Below are 22,132 nucleotides of genomic sequence, written 5' to 3'. Positions count from 1 at the left end.
CATGGGGGTGACAAAGACTCTCTGTGACCAAACAGTCAAGCTCCCCTGAGCCTTCTTTTTATCTAGGCCTTGTCCTTGAACCCTGTCTTTGGCCTGCCTAGTCCAGCTTTAGCAAGAATTCTGCTAAGTTAGTTCAGAGAGAATCCCCCACCCTCTATATTGGATCAAGTTTCTCCTCCTTTGTCTTTGACATATAAGTCCTTGAACCGGAATTCAGCAAGAATCCCATTAAGCCACTTTATAAGAATCCCCTCTATCCCTGATGTCTCCTCCTAGTGATTTTTTGTGACGGACCCCCTCACCCTGCTTACTGGTTAGAAATCCCTGAATTCAAAGTTGAGCCTGATTGCTCCTCTATTGCCGTAATCTTGACACCTATTGCAATGCAAATCTGAACAAGTTTCTACACTTTCCCTGCTTCCCATTACCCCCGGGAACCCTCAGATTCTGCTCCTGCCTCCCACTCTGTATTCAGTCTCAAGTTCACTGATGAAGTAGGCTCAAGTTCACAGATGAACTGTTTGGTTTTGTTGTTTTTGAGGCAGAGTCTCGCTCCCGCTCTGTCGCCCAGGCTGGAGTATGATGGCATGATCTCGGCTCACTGCAACCTCTGCCTCCTGGGTTCAAGTGATTCTCCTGCCTCTGTCTCCTGAGTAGCTGGGATTACATGTGCCCACCACCATGTCTGGTTAATTTTTGTATTTTTAGTAGAGATGGGGTTTTGCCATGCTGGCCAGGCTGGTCTCGAACTCCTGACCTCAGGTGATCAGCCCGTCTTGGCCTCCCAAAATGCTGGGATTACAGGCATGAGCCACTGCACCTGGCCAGGTTCAATCTTTATAAGCACCCTGCGATCTCTGTTTCTGAGCTTTTAAAATAATATCTTTTCCTTGTCTAACAAACATTGTTTTCTTTCTAATTAATATCTTCACCTCTCTCAGGCCCTGCCAGACTTTTAAAATCTGGGTTATGTGCCCTTCTTCTGTGATTCCATGGTACCCTGCACCTCTTCTATCATTGTGCTTGTCAATCTATATAATTCATTTTGTCTGTGTAATTAAATTTATTATCAGATCATAAATGAAGAAGAGAAGGTAACTGTATTTTTATTGTACCGTCGTCATGTTGTTTCACATATGGAAAATGTCTAAAACATTGAGAATTACAATTGAACTTGAGATTTGGGTGGGGACACAGATTGAAACCATATCAGACATCTATAAGGGCTTCAGTTTTATAGCTGAGATAGTTTTCCTCATAGAGTCTCAGGCAGGATAGATTAAGGATAGATTGAAGTAGGTCATTGAACTGGACTACAATCTATTTTGAAGCTATCTAACTGTTTAGAATCATACTAGGTTTGCAGTTCTGTTTAAATTCTGTCTTACCTAAGCAAGACAGAGCACATAATTTATAATATAAAATAAGGCAGCTCCTGACCAGCTGTTATGTATTTTTACAGAAGAGCTGGCAAATGTAAGCATAAATTGCAGTAAGATATGCAAAATAAAGACTGGATGGCAAGGGGGGGATGGGTTAGAAGTGAAATAGCCTATGAGAGACACTTCCCTAGAGATAGTTCCCATCTCAGTATGTGAAATGTTTATAGATAGATCCTAACAAGTATAATTTTTCTTAATGGAACTTGGTTCTGGGATTCCATCATGCATCATTTAAAAAAATCAAAATGGAATCTTCTCAAGATTAAAACAAGTATGTTAATTCAACAAGGCTTATTTCATTGTATACAAAAATATACAGTAGTTCCAGCTATTCAGAAGGCTGGATTGAGCTCAGGAGTTGGAGGCTGTAGTGCACTATGATCAGGCCTGTGAATAGACACTGCACTCCAGCTGGGCAACATGGTAAGGCCCTTTCTCTAAAAACGATACATACATATATATATGTGTGTGTATACACACACACACCTCTCAGGTATATATATTTGATAATCTGTTGTATTTTTACATTTTTCCTTTATTATGATTTTCTTAACTAGAGATTTTATATTTCAAGGAAGGAATGGCATGATGAAACCAATAAGATCTGGCTGGTCTTTCTGTTTCTTGTTACCAGATTCTAAATCTTTCCCCTTATCTGGCTCAGGATTCAGGTGTACAGCAGATAATTCCATTCCCATCAGTGTATTGACTGAGATTAAAAAAAAGGGGGGGTGACCCCTGAAACCCCACCTGCCTCACATTATGAATTCCTCACTGGCAAACAATACTCCCCATTGTCTTTGCTTCATTCATAGCTCACAGTGTCAAACCTGTTAGAGCCTGGAAGCAGCTGCCCAAACTCACTTAGATTGCAGTGAGCTGAGATCCGGCCACTGCACTCCAGCCTGGGCGACACAGCGAGACTCGTCTCGGAAAAAAAAAAAAGAAAAAAGAAAGAAGAGAAACAAGAAAAAAGGGTAAACTGAAGTTAGGAGGAGATTCAATGTATTAAAGTATCATTTTATGTTTTTGAGTGTAAGAATACTCAATATTCTTATGGGCGTGAATTTACTTTATATTAAAAAATGATAAAACCTACCATGTATTAGGTACTTTACATACTATAACTTATTATACACATTCAGTTAGGTACTTTCTCTACATGATAGAACTTAATATATACATTCAGTATACACTTAATATACACAAATATACCCAGTTTGATTCCCTCCATTTTTAAAGCCCAAGTTCTTTCCTCTAACATATGCTGCCTCAGAGAAAGCAAAGCCCCAAAGACAATCTCATTTGAGATTTTATCAGCTTGTTTATTTAGTTAAAAAAAGAAAAGAAAGAGGAAAAAAGGAACGCATGTATGAAATGAGTCTGTCTAGGGTATCCAAAGATCACGAGGGGCCAGTATTTGCCATTGGAGGGGCTGTTTCTTCCTCTCCGCCTCCTTGCTTCCCTGCGCTGCACCTCTAGGTGAACCTTCAGCGTGCTGCGCGGTGATGCGAAGGTGAGGGCAGTGCGCAGAGGAAGTAAATGGGGACTGCAGGGGACCAGAGACGTGAGATAGTCCTTAAAATGCATATTTAATCTGTCCTTGTCACTTTCCACAGCCACCACCCTATTCAACTACTCAGTAATAACCTTGTAATTCTCCACTCTCCAATCTGCCCTCCCCAAACCCTTCTCGGTAGGCAGCTCCTCAGAGGATCACCGGGTGGAGTCCTTGTCCCTTCTGAACCTTCCGTGGCTGCTTACTGCTCCGAGGACCAAGTTAAACATCCTTGAGGTTGTTAACTGCATGTCCTGGCCCCTGCTCTGTACAGTAGCTTCTACATCTGACCGTGTATCCACCTGTTCACCGTGCTTCAGCCACCTGGCCCTTTCCTCCAGCTTCTTTGCACAACTGGTCTGTTTTGGCTCCTGCTTTAATCTCAGCTTTGATGCCACATAGGCCTTTCCTAGCTGATTCCCGCCCTCACCCCCGTTACCCGCCATCTAATTAGAGCTCTCTAAATGTGCTTCAACAGCACCCTTCATGTCACTGATTGCAATTTGCATTGAATACTTGCCTGATTATTTTTAACGTCTGCAAGTGCCACATGGGTTTAGCCCTACTCCTGACAAGCACACTGCTGAACTGAGTAACTTTTGAATGAATGAATGAGTGAAGGTCCTACTTGGCACTGTCATCATCCTATCATCAAAATATTTCGAGTCCCTCGGTGTTGCTATCCTTGGCATGCCCATCCCCGCGGGCTGGCAAAACCCTGGAGGGGGCAGCCTTCCAAGGCACCGCCGCGGACTCAGCCCCTCCAGGAAGGACTCCCTCCGCACCATGCGGCGAGGGGCGGGTCCGGCGGCGAGGTGTCCTGCTGCCTAGCAGGTTCACGTGTACTGGTGCAGGTGGGGAGGAGGGGAAGGAAGGAGCGCAGCAGGGAGCGCCAGATACGTGGAGGGGAGCGCGGGCGGCGCCTGGCTCGCCTCCGGCCTCGCCGTCGGTCACTGCCTGGGAGCGCGACTTCCTCCTCTGGGGGCAGACGTGCGGGGCGGGGAGGGGCGGGGCGGGAGACGCCCCCGCAGGGCTGGGCTCAAAGCCGCCCCAATGGGATTCAGTGCGGGGCAGCGGCTGCGCCCCGTCCCGGCGCCGCGCTCTGCCGCGGAGGAGGCGGCGCGGCCCCGGCAGCTGAGGCGCGGGGTCCGTCGAGGGGAGGCCAAGCCTGCCAAGCTGGCGCCCAGCGGGGTCATGGTGCCCGGCGCCCGCGGCGGCGGCGCGCTGGCGCGGGCTGCCGGGCCGGGCCTCCTGGCCCTGCTGCTCACGGTCTGCGCCCCGCTCCGGCTGCAGGCGGAGGAGCTGGGTGAGTGGAGAGCGTCCGGCTGGCGGCGGGACCCGGGGCCTCGGGGGCGGGCTGCGGGCTGCGGGGCGGGCCGGGCCGGGCCTCGGGGGACGGAGCGCGGGAGGAAGTCGGGCTCGCTGCCTGCCATCCGCGGAGTCCGGCTCTGCCCGCGGGGCTGGGGGCGAAGTAGGTTACTGCATTACGTATCGCTCCCCCACCAAACTCCTTCCTTCCCCCCAAACCAGAGAATCAACCTGGCGTCTCTGCACTCTCTCTCTTCGCCGCCCCCCAGCCCATTTCACTTAGTTTCCAGACTTCCTGACTCTGCTGGCCCCGTGAGAAGTGACCTGACCCCGAGGGTCGCCTTAGGGGACAGCCGTGTTTAGGGCGGGTTCTCTCCAGCCGCCTTTTGACAAAGCCGCCCCTCTGCCGGCGCTGGGCCCGGCCCTCCCTGCCGCTGCTCCTCCCGCGCGGAGTTGGAATCCTGGCGTGTGCGTTCTGGGCTCGTGCGGAATGGCCGGGGCACGTTTGCCGAGGTTGGCCTTGGACGCGGGCGAGCAGGCGGTGCTGCCACCTCCTCCCGAGTGTCCTGCTGGCGCCGCAAGTTGGAATCCTGTGGCTTCCTGTGTATCTGAGCGGGTAGACTCTCAGCCAGGCTGCTTTTTCTCTGGAGCTGGTCTTTGACTTGGAGTTAGACCTAATTAACCCACAACCGAGTTTACACTCTGTCTGTCCAGCAGATTAAAGCAGCAACCCCGTTAACCAGCCCTGGGTGTCCCTGTTTCATTCATCCTCATTAATTAGTGTTTTTTGGTTTTTTTTTTTTTCATAGCAAGGGCCAGCTTTCTGCCGAGTTGTTTCAGTGTTTCCTCTCCTCCCTTGCTCCTGGCCCTATATGCCTTTAATGGCTCTGAGTCTATCCGGAGTACTTTGACAGCTCCCCTAGCCACCGTGCTTTCTGGTGAAACAACAATCAAGACTAAAACCGGTGCTGGCTTTTTTTTTTTTTTTTTTTTTTTTTCACTGAACTATGCCTCCATTCTGAAACATTGATACTCGAGATGGTGGTGGTGGTTCCTAAGTTTATGTGACATACCAGTTTGTTTAAAAAACAAAATCCCTAAAACCCTGAAGTTATTTTGTCTGGTACTGTAGCACAGTACTAGGCAGACTGTAAAATTACAACAAATACGTAAGATTTTGTTAAATGCGTAGGACTTTTATAATGGATGTTTTAAATATTTTTATTTTTTTCTCAACTCACTGTTTGAAGGTGCACCTTTAATACTATATGTCTGTGAGAATCATTCCAACAGTATGTTCCTGTACTAATCTGGCCAAAGCTGTCACTTAATCTTTCCCAATAAAGTTTTAAATTTTGTATGGTCATCCAGGCTGTTAACTGGGCAATTTGTGAGAGCAGTTCTCTAGGAACAAGTGTGATTGCTTAGATTCTTTTTAAAAAATTATTATCATTATTATTATTTTTGAGACAGGGTCTCACTCTGTCGCCCAGGCTGCAATGCAGTGGCACGAGCTCAGCTCACTGCAGCCTGAACCTCCTGGGCTCAAGCCATCCTCCGGCCTCAGCCTCCTGAGTAGCTGGGACTACAGGGGCATCACACCACACCTGGCTAATTTTTGTATATTTTATAGAGACAGGGTTTAGCTATATTACGCAGGCTGGTTTTGAACTCCTAAGCTCAAATGATCCGCCCACCCGGGCCTCCCAAAGTGCTGGGACAACAGGCATGTAGTTGCTTAGATTCTTACTGGGCTTCAAATCTGAAACTTTATTGCAGTTGACTGATGGAAGAAGATAGTATCATTGGAGTTTCCATGAAACATCCTATATATTCAGGATGTTAAAAGAACCAGTGAAGGAGCAGATATTCAATCACACACACAGAGTAAAGCTTAGATTTGAGACATTTACTGAAACACATCTAGGAATTCCAGTGCTGATACTTCTTGAGTGAAATATCAGTTACTTTTGAATATTATTTTTGAATATTTCTCACATCTGTGATTTTCCCAACTAGCACTTGGTCACTTATTTTTTGAGTTTTCACGGAGTTAAGCATGCACACCTATTTTTAGATCTTGAGATATACTTTTGGCTATATAATTGGATGGTGGTCATAAATGATAGTAGTGCTTTTAGTGTTTAGGAGAGAGCAGCTTTGTCTGTTTTTGGCGAGAAGAAAATAGCAATTTTTGCATTTCAGTTTCATTGTTTTTGTAGTCAGCTTAGCCTGGTGCTTCTTGGTTCTCCCAAGCTTCCCAACCTATCTGATCACGCATCTCCCTAGAGATGTATAAAGTTCCCACCCCTTATTTTATTTATTTATTTATTTATTTTTTTAATTTTATTTTTTTTTTGAGACGGAGTCTCGCTCTGCCGCCCAGGCTGGAGTGCAGTGGCCGGATCTCAGCTCACTGCAAGCTCCGCCTCCCGGGTTCATGCCATTCTCCTGCCTCAGCCTCCCGAGTAGTTGGGACTACAGGCGCCCGCCACCGCGCCCGGCTAGTTTTTTGTATTTTTTAGTAGAGACGGGGTTTCACCGTGTTAGCCAGGATGGTCTCGATCTCCTGACCTCGTGATCCGCCTGTCTCGGCCTCCCAAAGTGCTGGGATTACAGGCTTGAGCCACCGCGCCCGGCCCCCCACCCCTTATTTTGAATCAAATTGTAGTGGGTGAAGCTTGGGAATATACACTTGGAAAAAGTTACCTCAGGTAATTCTGATTCTAATCAGCTATGAGACCGTGAAAACATTTTATAATGTTAGGATTGTGATAAAATGCTACCATCTGTGTTATAAGCAGTTTCGTGTTAGACTTTTATTTATTGTGTGGTTTTAGGAAACAAATGCCATAATTTAACCTCAATGTTTATAAGCCTAATCAGTACAATTAATTAAATTTTTGTGTGTCAGAGTCTGATGACCCGGTAAAGCTATACTGGGTCCTTTGTAGGGCAACTGTTTGCCTATCTGGTGTTTCTCTTGAATTACATTTTTAAAAAAGTGTCCACCCCTCCCATTGTTTGCAGCCAGCCAGGTCCCAGGCATTTGGGTTTAGTGGCCAGAGCTTGGGATTATTTCGGCTCCTTATGGCCCTGTTCCTCTGGATCCACTTAACTAAAGGTACATATTTACATAGACTGTTTCACATAATTTTGACCTTTGATAATAGGACATTAAGTTGATCATTAGTTTTTATTCAACTTGTATAAATTAATAGATTTGGATGTAGTCCAAATTTACCTTGACATAAATTTTTGTAGCATAAAATACCCTTCATTTGTGTAATGAATTTCTGCAACCTAAAACTCTGCTTCTCTGTCCACCACAAGATTTGCAAATGGTTATTAGCTAAAGTTTTCCCCCTTGTGATATAAATGAAGAATCAAAATGAGCGCTTGACCTCTGAGGAAACTTCTAAGTATAGATTCAAATCTTGCATACTTAAAAATTCTTCACAACCCTCTGCCCAACTCTTAATTTGTTATTTAGAAGGTCTGCTGTTAAATCATCTGTCATTTACTTTGGGTTAGACATAGGATCAACTGATAGATGATGTTTTAGGTGAGTGGCTTTTTCAGAAGTCAGCACAAGTTTATTCAGTCACCTTCTGTACCAGTGTGTGCACTTACCCTTCTCTTGTCTCATCTGGACAGCCAGCCTTGTAGACTATAAGATCCTGAGGGCAGAGACTGCGACTATATAGTCTTTGTCTTCCTGGTATCTGACAAAGGTGCTCAGTGTTCCTTGAGTTGAACTGAACAATCTCTTTGTGTTTAGGATATATTTTCAAATTACTTCCTAACTAGTGGAAACCAAGTAATAAAGAGCCTACTGACATTCTTTATAAAGGTGTACATCTGCTGCTTCTACTAATTAATTTTGTTTATCAAGCCCAGCTCTCTTGGCATGCTTATTTCTATATGTAAGGATGCCTTTTAAATGAAAATCAGCAGAAAAAAGGGAACAAGCCAGCAGAACAATATGTACAATATCTTTTGGCTCTGGTAGATATAATTTGTACACTCAGAAACAGTAAGTTATATATTAATATTTCAGAGAGGAAAGAGGTTATGTTAAAGAATTCGTTAAACAAATGAAATGATATGTTTAAAGCAGAATTCGAACTCTGAATAATGTCCCAAACGGCTTTTATTAACTTTTCATGTTACAATTTGAACCCTTTAGCCTTGTGGAACTGCCACAGACTTGAAAATCATATTTAAAAAAACCACAACTTGGAAACAAGTAAGGCATCTGACATTTATGAGGAATTATGTCTTATTTTTAAGACACATGGGGGCATTAATTTAATTGCAGCATTTAGCAAAGGTTTTAGTTGTGTTAAAGCAGAAAAAAAAGTTCGTTCTGGGAAATATATCCCATGGCGTTTTAGACCTATTTCTATGTGTGTCTTAAAGCATGAAGTCAACTCTGTACATATTAGAGCAATTAGTTATTTTTCTTTATTAAAATAAACAAATCAATAAATGTTAGCTATCCTAGTATTCATTACTGTTTATTACTATTGATTTGACAAATATTGAGGCCTCTTTGTTCTGTCCCCTCCACTGCCCCTCTGACCTCATTCCCTGAAATGCTCCCCCATACTCAGGCCTCTAGCCGTATTTTTTTTGTTTTTTCTTGTTTTTGTTTTTGTTTTTTTGCTATTTCTCCAAAATGACAGGCACCATTCTACATCAGAACCTTTGCTGTTCTCTCTGCCTGGAATAGTCTTATTCCACAAATATCCACAAAGCTTGCTCCTCCTTCAGTGTTTGTTTAGATGTTGCCGTCTCAGGGAGAACTTTCCTAACCACTTGAAACCCTCTCTTCATTCCCAGAACTCCATGTTCCCCTTCTTAGCTTTCAGTTTTATCTAGAGCAGGGATCCCTAAGCCCTGGGCCGCAGACTGGTACCTGTCAGTGGCCCGTTAGGAGCCGGGCCACACAGCAGGACGTGAGCAACAGGTGATGGAGCATTACCACCTGAGCTCGCCTCCTGTCAGATGAGCCAGGCATTAGATTCTCATTGGAGCTTGAACCCTGTTGTGAACTGCATGTTTGAGGCATCTAGGTTGCCATGCTCCTTATGAGAATCTAATGCCTGATGATCTGAAGTGGAGCAGTTTCATCCCCCTCCAACCCAGTCCCATAAATGGAAAAATTGTCCTTCACGAAACTGGTCTCTGTTGCCAACAAGGTTGGGGACCACTGCTCTGGAGCACTTACCCTCTTCCAACAAAGTGTATAATTTACACTTTAAATTGTCTGCCTTCCTCCTACTAGAGTATAAGGTCCATGAGGAGTTTTGTGCCTTGAACAGTGACCATACTGGGAGCTCAATAGGGGATGGGAGCTTAGTGAGGATGGGGTGAGAAGGCAGTGAAAACACAATTCCTGCCCTGTAAGACTCAAACCTCACTCTAGTTAAGAAAGCAAAACCGGCCGGAGGCGGCTCACTCCTATAATCCCAGCACTTTGGAAGGTTGAGGCAGACTTGAGCTCAGGAGTTTGAGACCAGCATGAGCAACATGGCGAAAACCCATCTCTAGCGAAAATACAATAAAACTAGCCAGGTGTGGTGGTGTCCTGTGGTCCCAGCTACTCGGGATGCTGAGGTGGGAGGATCTCTTGAGCCCGGGAGACAGTGGTTGCAGTGAGCTGTGATTGGGCCACTGTATTCCTGCCTGGCAACAGAGCAAGACCCAGTCTCAAATGAAAAAGGAAAAGAAATTAAAACCTGGACACAGCAAAGTAATGAAATTGTATGTCTCATCCAACGTTGAATGTAAAAGTCTGAAAGTATGTATGTAAAATAGAGAAATTCATTCTGGCATATTAGAAATTTGGCATTGAGGGTGAAGGAAAAAATATAGCCAGGATTTCAGATTGTTTTTTTTCATTAGACCGAGGAGTAGTTTTGCTTTTTTGCAAACTGAGGAGTCATGTGGATGTCATCTTCCAGATGTTCATTGTCTGCTTTGTATATTAAAAAAAATAGTTGTTTGCTTTACTGGGTGAGGGAGACTTAATTTATGGGAAAAATAAAACAAACCCATGTGATGACTTCTTACCCGATGTGGAAATAGAGTCGTGACTGTGAGCCCTGGTATGCTGAATCTAGAACCAACTGCCACACTTGCCTTTCAGTGGGAGTTGAAGAGGAGGGGTTTTCAGGGGTTGGGGGATAAACATTGCAGGATTCCCTAAGATCCATGAAAGCAGAGATGAATCTCAGCCTCTTCTTTCACCACTAGCACCCAGTACGGTGCCTGGCACATAGCTGGCTCCAGATAACTAGTTCCTGAGTCAGCGCATAAATGCTGTGGTTGAGATTTGAAAGAATTGAAAGGAGGATAATATTCACTATGTTATTTTAAACAGAAATTGTATATATGGCTATTGTGGAGCGTTAGGAAACACTGTGCATGTATTTAAGAAAATAACTAGGCCGGGCGGGGCGGCTAACTCCTGTAATCCCAGCACTTTAGGAGGCTGAGGTGGACAAATCAGTTGAGTCCAGGAGTTCCAGACCAGCCTGGGAAACATGGCAAAACCGCTGTCTCTACAAAAAATACAAAAAATTGCCGGGCGTGGTGGCACACGCCTGTAGTCCCAGCTACTCCGGAAGCTGAGGTGGGAGGATCCCTTGAGCCCGGGAGGCAGCTGTTGCAGTGAGCTGTGATGGTGCCACCATACTCCAGCCTGGGCAACAGAGTGAGACCTTGTCTCAAAAAGAAAAAGGAAAAAGAAAATAACTAAATTCAATTCTGAAAAGAACCGGGAATCTCCAAGAAAGACCCTTTTACAGGCAACAGCAGGAAAACTGCCATGAGTGAGGGACTGGCAGTCTTGAGATTAGAGGGAGGAGCAAATGATCCCCTGACTTAGACCAGGGGTCCCCTATGGTCTGCTAATGCTGACACATTTAGGGCATCAGGTGCCTACTTCACCTCAAAGATCATTTGGGGACAGTGTCTAGGCATTTGTGACATCAGCACTGTTAAGCCATATTGTCGTGTATGACTTTACTGTTTACTGCCATTTCTACTTGATTTATTAATCTCATTCTTATTAGCTGTTTCCTTAGGAGCTACATGCTGTGTAGTAATACACCTAATATTTGCAGAAATGTCTTGTGTCTTGTATATAATTATATATGATTGCATTAGTCTGTTCTGTGTTGCTATGAGAGAATATCTGAGGCTGGGAAATTTATAAAGAAAATAGGTGTATTTGGCTCAAGTTTCTGCAGGCTGTACAGGCATAGCATAAGCATGTGGTTGGCCTCTGGTGAGGGCCTCAGGAAGCTTGCAATCATGACAGAAGGAGAAGGAGAAGCGCGTGCATCACATAGTGAGAAACAGAGCAAGAGAGATGCTCTTAACCATCTAGCTCTTGTGTGAAGTAATAGCAAGAACTCACTCATCACCAAGGGGATGGTGCCAAGCCGTTTATGAGGGATCTGTCCCTATGATCCAATACCTCTCACCAGGCTCCACCTCCAGCATTGGGGATCATATTCCAACATGAGATCTGGAGGGGACAGAACATCCAAACCGTATCAACAATAATTTTAGGCTAGGTAGATTTTTTTGTAGGAAAAGCTGCAAAGGATAATACTGAAATAAGGCAACAGCTTAAGTAGCTCTGTGTTACCCCCATACCGCCTCCCTTTTAAAAATAGAGCTGTGCTTGAGCTTCTTTTTTAAAAAACAAAAAAGAATAAATTTCTCTTAGATTGGAGCTTTCTTCCCTACTTTCCCAATGATCTTCCCTAATGCTTACAACAGAAGCAGAGTAGTTGTGAAACAAAGTAGGGTGTCAATAAATAACATTGTACTGATATATCATAATCTTGGAAAATGTTACACATAGAACCATTGAGGACATGTTTTGGTTCTATATATTCTTGTAAATACACACACACACACACACACACACATCTATAGCAAATACATGTGTGTACATACACATTTACTATTGTTTTTATTAAATATTATGTAGACACAAAATTATAGACTATAAATAAAGGTATAAAGAACAACAATAAAACTAATACCTAGGTTCCCCCCTCTGCTACCTAGTCAGTGTATGCTTTTATATTCTGCTTTTTTAAACCTATGTTTTATTGAAAGTTTTTGTTACTTGGAAAAATTGCATCTTTATATTTATTTTAGAATTTGCCTTGACGTAAACCAAAAACTTATTTCTAAGTCATTTATTGCTACTGAGAAATATATAATGGGAAGGTAGAATTTTTGTCTAGGCAAACTTATAATCGATGGGTCTTGTCAATGTTTTTGTTTTATGTTATTCAAATAACTCTTTCTTACTAAGGGAGTCAGAAATAATTTGCCTATTCATACTTTATTTGAGAAAAGCACATAAGTTTAAATATACTAAGTGTCAGAAAGTTAAGGTGTATTTTTTTTATCCTTCTTTGGTGAGATTCTTCATTTGTATTGAATGGATCAGGCTTGTTCATTGTTAGACTATTTGGAGTTTATCTTTGTTGAGACCCACATTACTTTTTATAGTCAGCATCTTCAAACTCAAATTTTAACTGCTATTGTGGCCTTTTTATTCAGTGTTCAACATGTTTACATTTACTGAAAAAGAATAGTCTTTATTTTCTTTCATCACAAAATTAAAATCATTGAAAACTAATAATATATATAGCTCCATTTTTACATTTGAGCACATTTAGTGGCTGTGCTTAAAGGTGGTGTGTAAATGATTTTTATGAAGCACAGTATTCTTGAAAAACAAAGGAAAGAAAATCTTTATTTCACTATTTCTGACAGAAAACAAGACAAAAGGATATTAAAAGTGTGATGTCCAGTTAAATTTGAATTACCAAGGGGTAAACTTTCCTACAGGGAAAATAGATAAACATCTCTGCGTTTGTTGCCTAACTTTTAAATGGCTGAGTGGATTTAATTCGGCCTTTTTATTGCTTTTCACAAAAGAAAGTTTACCTCATATGAAAATGTGGTTGATTTCAGCCCAAAAGAGAAAACTGTAGAGACTTAATGACCCATGGGACCACTGGAACATGAGGTTCATGTATTGAATGCTCCCATTCTGAGGATTTTAGAATGGAGGCTGCTCATTTTGAGAATAAAATGAACCAAAGTTTGCCCCCACCCCGCCCACCATTTTTTTGGGATCCCTGGAAAGCTCCGGGGCTTTGCCAAGAGACTAAAATAAGAGATGGCCTATTGCAGACAGAGAAATGGCCCTTGTACCTACTGTTGCTGCCGGCTCAGAAGGGTCTACAAGTCTTTTGAGACTCCAAAATCTGTTAATAAACTAAAAATTTATTAAGGATTTCTTGACTTTTTTCCTATCTCATTTGAATCTCTAAATATTTTCTTGCATAGCCACAATGTTATGAGCACACCTAAGAACACTAATAGTTGTTCTTTAATATCATCTAATACTCAAGTCATATTCACATTTCCCAAGCTGTCCTAGACATGTCTTTTAACCTCTGGTTTGTACAAACAAGAATCCAAACAAGGTCTACATATTAGTTATTATGTCTCTTTAGTCACTTTTAATCTGTCACTGAGCCCCACCCACATACTTTTTCTTTTCCTGCAAGGAAACCAGGTTCAGTTGTTCTGTGACACAGCTCACATCCTACAGTGTACTCACCACTTCAGAGTAGTTTATCTTTTACTTGGTGCATTATCTGTGTATTTCTGTATAAGCCCGAAATCTGACCTAACGGTTTGATTAGATTCAGACTAAGTGTTTTTGGTAAAAGTACTCAAAGGTGCTATGTACTTCTAATTGTATCACAATAGGACACGTATATTATTATTATTGTGATTATTGCTCCACTTTTAGTGATGCTCAGAATCACCAGTGACTTTAAGAAGTGACACATTGATCTCTCCATTATAAAACTGCCATTTCTCTATGACTTACAAGTAATTTTTGGAATGTTAGTTTCTTACTCAATAAAAGTACTTCCCCATCAACAATTCACTCTATGGTTTAAGCATCCAATCACTGTTGTTGCTTGTCCAGTCTGGTTTTTCATATAGACAAATTTTAAACCTCTATCTTCATATGTATTTTGAATCATTGTATGTTTTTTACATCGAATTTAATCCAAACAATTCTGAGAGCTGTTGAGGGAACTGAGATTCAGAGAAACAATTATTTACCAAGACACATTTACTTTGTGTGTCCGAAGTGGAACCCAGGCACGTACCTTACAATTCTAAATGCCTTGAAATGGTTTCCTGCCCTTTGTCTCCAAGGATACCCATCATATGTTCCTATCCAGGGGAGAAAAAGTTAGGAAAGAAGTCATGGGGGAACACAGTTTGAGGGGGTTACTTATGCAATTAAGCCTGAAATTCACAGTCTTTGGTTTCTCTTAGAGGTGATCACATTTGCCATAGAAATACTAAGATTTTTTTAAAGTCCCAGCTGGCAGCTAACCATTGCTTTTAGAGTATTGCAATACATCCAGCAGTGCAGAATATGGAATGCGCAAAAGTAGTACAATTTTCAGGACTGGACTGTGATGTGAGTTTTATGAGATTTATTTTTTCTCTCTCATGTTTCATACCTTATTAGATGTATGATAAGATACCATCTGTCTCCCTACTGAGATTTGCTATTTTCTTGTCAGTAAACCTTGATTGCTTGTTCCCTGAATATGGTGCATAAACCTACGCTTGCACAAACCTTCTCATCCTATTTCTTTGTTTATTTTCCACAGTATGCTCAAGTAATTTCTGAATTGACACTTTTTTTTTTTTTTTTTTTTTTTTTTTTTTTTTTTTTTTTTTTTGAGACGGAGTCTTGCTCTGTCGCCCAGGCTGGAGTGCAGTGGCCGGATCTCAGCTCACTGCAAGCTCCGCCTCCCGGGTTCAGGCCATTCTCCTGCCTCAGCCTCCCGAGTAGCTGGGACTACAGGCGCCCGCCGCCTCACCCGGCTAGTTTTTTGTATTTTTTAGTAGAGACGGGGTTTCACCGTGTTAGCCAGGATGGTCTCGATCTCCTGACCTTGTGATCCGCCCGTCTCGGCCTCCCAAAGTGCTGGGATTACAGGCTTGAGCCACCGCGCCCGGCCTGAATTGACACTTTTATCCAGGTTTCAGAAATGTCATTTTGGCTTAACTATAGATCCTGGAACTTGTTGTCTGTCCTAGACATATAAATGAAATCTGGAGTGAAAATAAGTATCAGATACAGATGTGTTCCAATTGTAGGAATAGATATTAAAATTAAACCATAGAAACTTTTATCTTGAGGATTTTCTTTCACTTTAAAAAATATTCATGGCAATAGAATATATCTTACAGGATCCAATAGAATAGTCACTAATAAGAGCTTTTTGGAAATGAAAAATTTTCCAGACCCTGCATTTTGACAAGATCCCCAGGTGATTCGTTTGCTTACTGAAGTGTGAGAAGCAGCACTTCAATACACTGACACCTTCTTTTACAAAGCATCTTTCAGGAGCTAAGCAAAGTGAACAACCTTCGTTGGAAGTAAAATAGGCACCTCTCATTAGACCTTTCCCTTAACAGTCTAATAAAGAGTACTTCGATGATTAAAGAAAGGGTATGGTAGAACTTCTCATATCATCATTTTTACAAAAAAAAAAAACCCTCCTAATTAAACATGACTATTTTTCTCATGTTAATTTTGAGACAAAAAGAGTATGACTACAAAAAACTAAATGTCAGTTATGCTGCTCAGCAGTAATGTGAGGTTGGACAATGTCTTAAATATCGCTACCTCAGTTTTGTCACCACTTAGGGAATAGTGGCCTTAGAGCGTGTGATTCCATTCCATCGTCTTTGAAGTCAGACTAGTTTCAGGTTAGGATCTGATCCCAGCCCAGCCACATGGGCTGAGTTACTCTGCATCTCAGAGCCTTGACTCCTTCACACACAGAATAGAGATAATAAGAGGGATGTGTGGTGAAGAAAGGGTATTGTGGGCTTCAGTTTTGTTGTATAGGAGATGTCCTATCTTATAAGCTACTGGGTATACACTTTGATGTTTGTGAAATTACTCTTTGTATATGTATATCTGTATATATATATTTATGTGTGTATATGTGAAATAATTTGTAATCAATTTTTTAAAACTATCATCAGATATGGTTGTCATGAAGGCTAAATAAGGTAATATAAAGTCCTTAGAACACTGTATCTGCTACTTTTTACAACGAATTTCTGGTAAATGCTAGTTTTTAGTAAGGGCCCTTTCATCATTTTATTTTTTTCCTTTCCCAATAACTTTTTGGCTCTCAATTTTTAAAAAACTATTATCTGTGAAAGTGAAGACTCACGTCTATGTGCAAAGGAGAAATGTTTACAGTTTTAATTTATAAAACTCAGTTTAACTTTGTCTTTACTTGGTAATATTGGATTTTCTGGACTCCATAGAGAAAAGTCAATATCAGTATTATACTTTATCTGAATACTGGCAGTATGCATATTTAACATGAAACCAAGGTTAGAAAGATAGCGTGTTCTAGTGGCAGGAAAGATTTCTTGACTTACCTTCAGCTGAAGCAGTGGCAGCTTGGATATTACATCAACATCCTGACATTAGTAACAAAGGTCAGCAGCCTCTTTTCTCTGACTTCCTTATTCTAAGCATCTATTGAACAGAGATAAAACAGTTCTCTTAGAATTGTTTTGCTGAACAAACAAGTTTTTTTTTTCTTAAAAGTCTTCTTTGAAATTAAGAAACTTCTCTTAACCAGTGTGTCCAATTCGTTGTAGATGCCCACAAAGCACTTATAACTTAACAGCAACAGTGGGAAAAGTCTTGCTTTTGAATCGAGTCACATAATATAATTTCAGTACCATTTTTAGAACTCCAGAGGCCAGAGTCCACTTCTCCACATAAGATCTTTAATCCCAGAAGCCCTATCATAGGACGTCTCTGTATGTCCCACTGGCGAGAGTCTAACCCAGGAGTTCACCAGTATGTCTCACAGAACGCTACTCCCAGGAGATGCCCCAAGAGGAAAGAGTTTTCTGGGAAATGCTGTAAACTGCAACATGCATCAGAGCTTCACTGTGCACTCCAAGGGCTTTGAGATGTTCTGTGGTAAAGAAAAAGGTGGGATTCTGCAAGCTTACTGACCTTGCAGCTCTTTTGAGGAGGGCGAGGGCATAACCTCCTGGTAAACCGCCCAGACTAGTACCACAGTGTCTACTTCAGGACATGCTGACATAGCAGTAAGTGGGCATTAGATAAATACTGGGAAATGCATTCTAATTAGACTTTCTCAGCTGATTAAAGCACACGCACACAGCCTCATTCATCTTCCCCACACCCAGTTATGGTTGGTAATTTTACAGATGAGGAAAATTGATACACACTAGATGGGGGATTTCTTAGGATCATACAGCCAATGGGCAATGGCATTTGGACAAAGTCAGCTAATTCAAAGCAATATTTTTGATACTTTAATAATGTGTAGAATTTTAAGATAAAAGTAGTAGCAGTTAATGTATTGAACTTTTACTATATGGTTGCCTCTTTGCTTGATACTTTGCTTTTATTAGCATTCTCCCTTTTAATGCTCATGAAATTGGGCACTATTGTTGTCTTTATATTGCAGATGATGGAATTCAGTTTTACCTTAGAGAGGTAAAGACTCACCCAAGGCCACAAAACCAGTGTTAGGCAGGGCTGTGCCAGAATCCAGGTTGTAACCATTATGCTCTGTCACCTCCCAAGTATATGGAAATAATTTATGAATTAGGAAATGATAGGTGTGTCAACTCTCCTCCCCCACATCCACAAGCCTTCTACTAATCTTCTGCTTTTCAGCAGAAGTCTCAAGACTGGAGAGTGACCAAGAACTGCAGTGTTCACTGATTTTACATATAGCACATTAAAGAATAGCATTGGCTAGGTTTGGGGATTTTTTTCCATTGGCAGCAAATTAGGAATCTTTTAAATATTTTAACATGGTAATCATCGATGTCTTTGGACACTGATGGAAGTAATCCCACATTATTTAGGGAATCAGAGAGGAATCATAGATAGGACCTCTTGAAATGATTTGGTTCATTTTCATACATTCAGATTGATTTATTTTAAGTGATACTTTTAGCTGATAGGAATGTTGAAAGTTTCCACGGAGAGACTTTTGACAGATTCCTTGTGTTTCCTTTTATTTTACTTTCAAATGTTTCATCTGCTGAGTCAACAGCATTATCAACCTCATTAGATCACTAGTCATATCATTAGCATCTATTTTATATGTGGTGAGAATAAAGTTGAAAGAGATTGTCAGTTTTATAAAACATGACCATGTGTTTCTAGTCTATAGCTGTAGCTTCTTTCAGCATAGTATTATTATCTTTATTCCTTTCAGAAAAACTAAATATTTTGAATAATTATTTGGTTTTTTCATTACACGTTCTGTTTTGCCTTTGTTCATTCTCACATAGCAACTGAGGCCCTTTTGCCCCTGTTTTTCTTTTGCTTCTGGCAGCATGCAAGGTAAAAAGCTAAGCACAATTGAAGAAGAGCAAAATTTCTAAGGCTAAGAATGGAATTAATGATACCTTGGAAAATCTGTTTGCCCTACCATCAGACAAAACTCTGTAATAACTGCAAGCTCTCCTTTGTGGTTGAAAAGATTGTAGTCATCAAGAGCTCACTTGATCTTAGACATGGGAAGAAATTTTCTCACACCCACACATGGATGATTGTATATGTATTGAGACTTGTTGTAACTTGAATATTAGAAGAGCAAGGATACAACTAATGAAATCATGTTTCTAGAAATGGTTTTACTCTTGTGACATTTTAGAGCACTCTTTCCTAAGTTGCAGGTTGAGACCCATTAATAGGTGATGAAATCACTTCAGTAGGCACAACCAGTGTGCTTTGACGAAAACAAAAATGAAACCTAATAGAATAGGAAATAATCACAGTGCATTACATATAGTAAAATAATTGTATCACTTAATTTTTGTTCATTGTTTATGCATGTGTATGCATATGTGATTACTTGGGGTGTGATAAAAAAAATCTGTTCTAACTATAGGCCATAATAATAATTTTTTAAAAAAGCTTGAGTTTTCTGTCTTACTCTAGGGACTAGTTAATAATCAATCTAAAAAGTATATTTGCACTATTCATTTTACTCCACCCAAATCATTCTCCAAGAAGTACAATTCAGTTACAAGTTTTCTTTTAAAGTCTAATCATGCTTTCCAGTATTGCAGAACTTAGTCCATACCAGGTATATCTTACTTTTTGCTTTTCTTTTAGTGGAACATGATTTCTTATCAAAGGGAAGTAGTCTTTTAGGGAAGTTATTGTGTTCCTTTCGTAGTGGGTGGAATTAAAGTAGACTAAATAAAGGATTGGCTTGTGTATACAGGCATCTAGGATTTGTTCTAAGCTTATTTAGAAAGTAGCATGTATATCCACAATTCCTGAATAGCGGATGTTAAAGGCTAAAAGGTAGAGACCTATCCATTAATTTCAGGCATTTGGAGAATAGATATTGTCCATATCTCTGTATTTGTACATGTCAAGTTAGTCTCAATAATTTACTTGTTAATATATGTTTCTCCTCTTGACTGTGGACTTCTTGAAGTGAGAACTACAGTATACTAAGTTCCTAGTTGTTTGTTTCCTGAAATTTTAATGACAGTCTGAGACTTCTTCCTATCTGTATTATGAGGCTAATGTTGAAAGTAGCCTTTAGTGTTACAAAGAATGTTAGGTGAATTTGGTAGGTTTAATTTTATTATTTTTCTGCTTTATATGTATTCATATTATAGAAAATTTAGAAGATAAATGTATAAATAAAATGAAAATCACTTGTAAACTTATACCATAGAAGTAGACACTTTAAATATTACATATCTATGCGTGTACAATATATTCTGTTTTAAACTATTTTTATGTTAAATATTCTTCTAAAACATGAGTAACTTCCTTAACATCACATTGCTTGGAGATATCAGTTTGGCTATTCTTTTCTAATTTAGATTGTTTCCAAATGTTCAGAATTAAAATCTGTATACTTAAATTCTATACATAGATCACTTTGGGAATTCTAAAATATTCATGAATACTTGCACCTTTTTCCAGAATCTAAGCTTCATACATCAGTTTTATTCTTGTACATTGTTTTGAGGAAGTGGTGGTCAGTGTCACAAACCAGCTGTGGCTCCAAACAGACACCAGGATTTAGGCCCATTACAGAGAGACCACCCTGGAAGTATTCTATAGTTGAGAGGAGCTTTCAGTCTAGAAGAGGAGGAAATGATACTTAGTTTAGTCATCATGTGCTTTGGCAAGAAATTACAGTCGAAAGGAAGGAACAGATAAACATTGTGTAGTAGCCACTTTGAAGAGTGGTCAGATTCCTTATGGCAAAACTTCCTCCTCCCCTTTTCATTGCCCGTTCCCCCTATTTTGATGTTAGATAGGTGGCACTTTACTGTGTCACTGCCCACAACCCTACTTGGAGTTTAGTCATAAGACTGTGGTTTTATTTTTTTCCCTTAAAGATGGATCTTTATTTCTTTTAATTTTTAATATTTTAATTTAATATTTCTTTTAATTTTTAATTTTAATATTCTTAGAACCGTGAGCCCTCATCATTCAGCAACCGTCAACATTTCTCCATATTTTTTCATTCATTTATTCTGCTTCTCCCCTTTTTTTCCAGGTGTTTTAAGGCAAATCCCAGACCTTATGTCATTTCAGCCCTACATATGTCAGTAGGCATCTCTCAAAAAAAATGGCATTTTCTTATGTAGCCTCAATACTACTATCTCACCTAATAAAATTAATAATTATCTGAAATTATTTAATATCCCAATTATCTATTTAAAAGATTTTATAAGGTTGGATTTTCAAATCAGGATTCAAGCAAGTCTCACTTAATTGTTATGGCACATAAGTGTCTTTTAAATCTAAAATAAACACTTCTTTATGTGTGCCTCTTCATTTAATTCAATCCTGAAGAAACTAGGTCAACTGTATTTCATAGAGATCTTTTTATTGCAGATCTGTTTAAATGCTTTAATTTAAAAAAATTTAGGCCAGGTGCAGTGGCACACACCTGTAATCCCAGCATTTTGGGAGGCCAAGGCGAGAGGATCGCTTGAGCCTAGGAGTTCCAGACCAGCCTGGGCAGCATAGTGTAGCCCCTGTCTCTACCAAAAAAAAAAAACAATCAGCTGGGTGTGGTGGTGTGCGCCTGTAGTTCCAGCTACTTGGAAGGCTGAAGTGGGAAGATTGCTTGAGCCCCAGAGGTCGAGGGTGCAGGGAGCAGTGATTGTGCCACTGCATTCCAGCCTGGGTAACAGAATGAGACCCTGTCTCAAAAAAAAAAAAAGAAAAAGCATACAGGATAACAAAATACAAAGAGTATAAAAAAGTATAAAATAGGAAAAGTAAAAGCCTCCTCACTTCCATCCCCAGCCAGACAAACTTGATTTACATTCTTTTTTCAATTCTTTAATTAGCCTTTTTATTTTCAGATCATTGTAGATCCCATGCAATTGGAAGAACTAACACAGAGAGATATTGTATACCTTTTACCCAGTTTCCCTCAATTATAACATCTTTGCAAACTACAATACCATATCGCAACCAGGATACTGACATTGATACATAAGACAAAGAAGATAAACAAATAGATTTTTAAGTAACTTTTGTCTTCTTTGTCAGTTATTGTCAATTAGAGAGTCAGGCTATGAGAGGTAGGCTACCTAAGTGTCAGAATGAGGTCATAAGAATAATGCTTCTCCTCATCTCTACTAAAAATATAATTAGCTGGGCACGGTG

General features: G+C 40.5%; 1 protein-coding gene across 2 annotated transcripts in view; it reads left to right on the top strand.

Annotated features, from left to right (window-relative positions):
* The first annotated feature begins 4,075 nt into the window (after nt 1-4,075).
* The window catches only part of DCBLD1 (discoidin, CUB and LCCL domain containing 1), a 67,471-nt gene continuing 49,414 nt past the window's right edge, over nt 4,076-22,132 (top strand). The window contains exon 1 of one of the 2 annotated variants that reach the window (XM_050786544.1): nt 4,076-4,306. In XM_050786544.1, the coding sequence (XP_050642501.1) occupies nt 4,195-4,306 (112 nt within the window). In that variant the 5' untranslated portion in view covers nt 4,076-4,194. The remainder of the gene's footprint in view (nt 4,307-22,132) is intronic. The other variant, XM_050786545.1, reaches the window with a different exon arrangement.

Source organism: Macaca thibetana, chromosome 4 (assembly GCF_024542745.1).
Source record: "Macaca thibetana thibetana isolate TM-01 chromosome 4, ASM2454274v1, whole genome shotgun sequence".
Taxonomy (NCBI): Eukaryota; Metazoa; Chordata; class Mammalia; order Primates; family Cercopithecidae; genus Macaca; species Macaca thibetana.
Note: the sequence above shows the minus strand (reverse complement) of the source record. Positions and strands in the feature narration are given on the sequence as shown.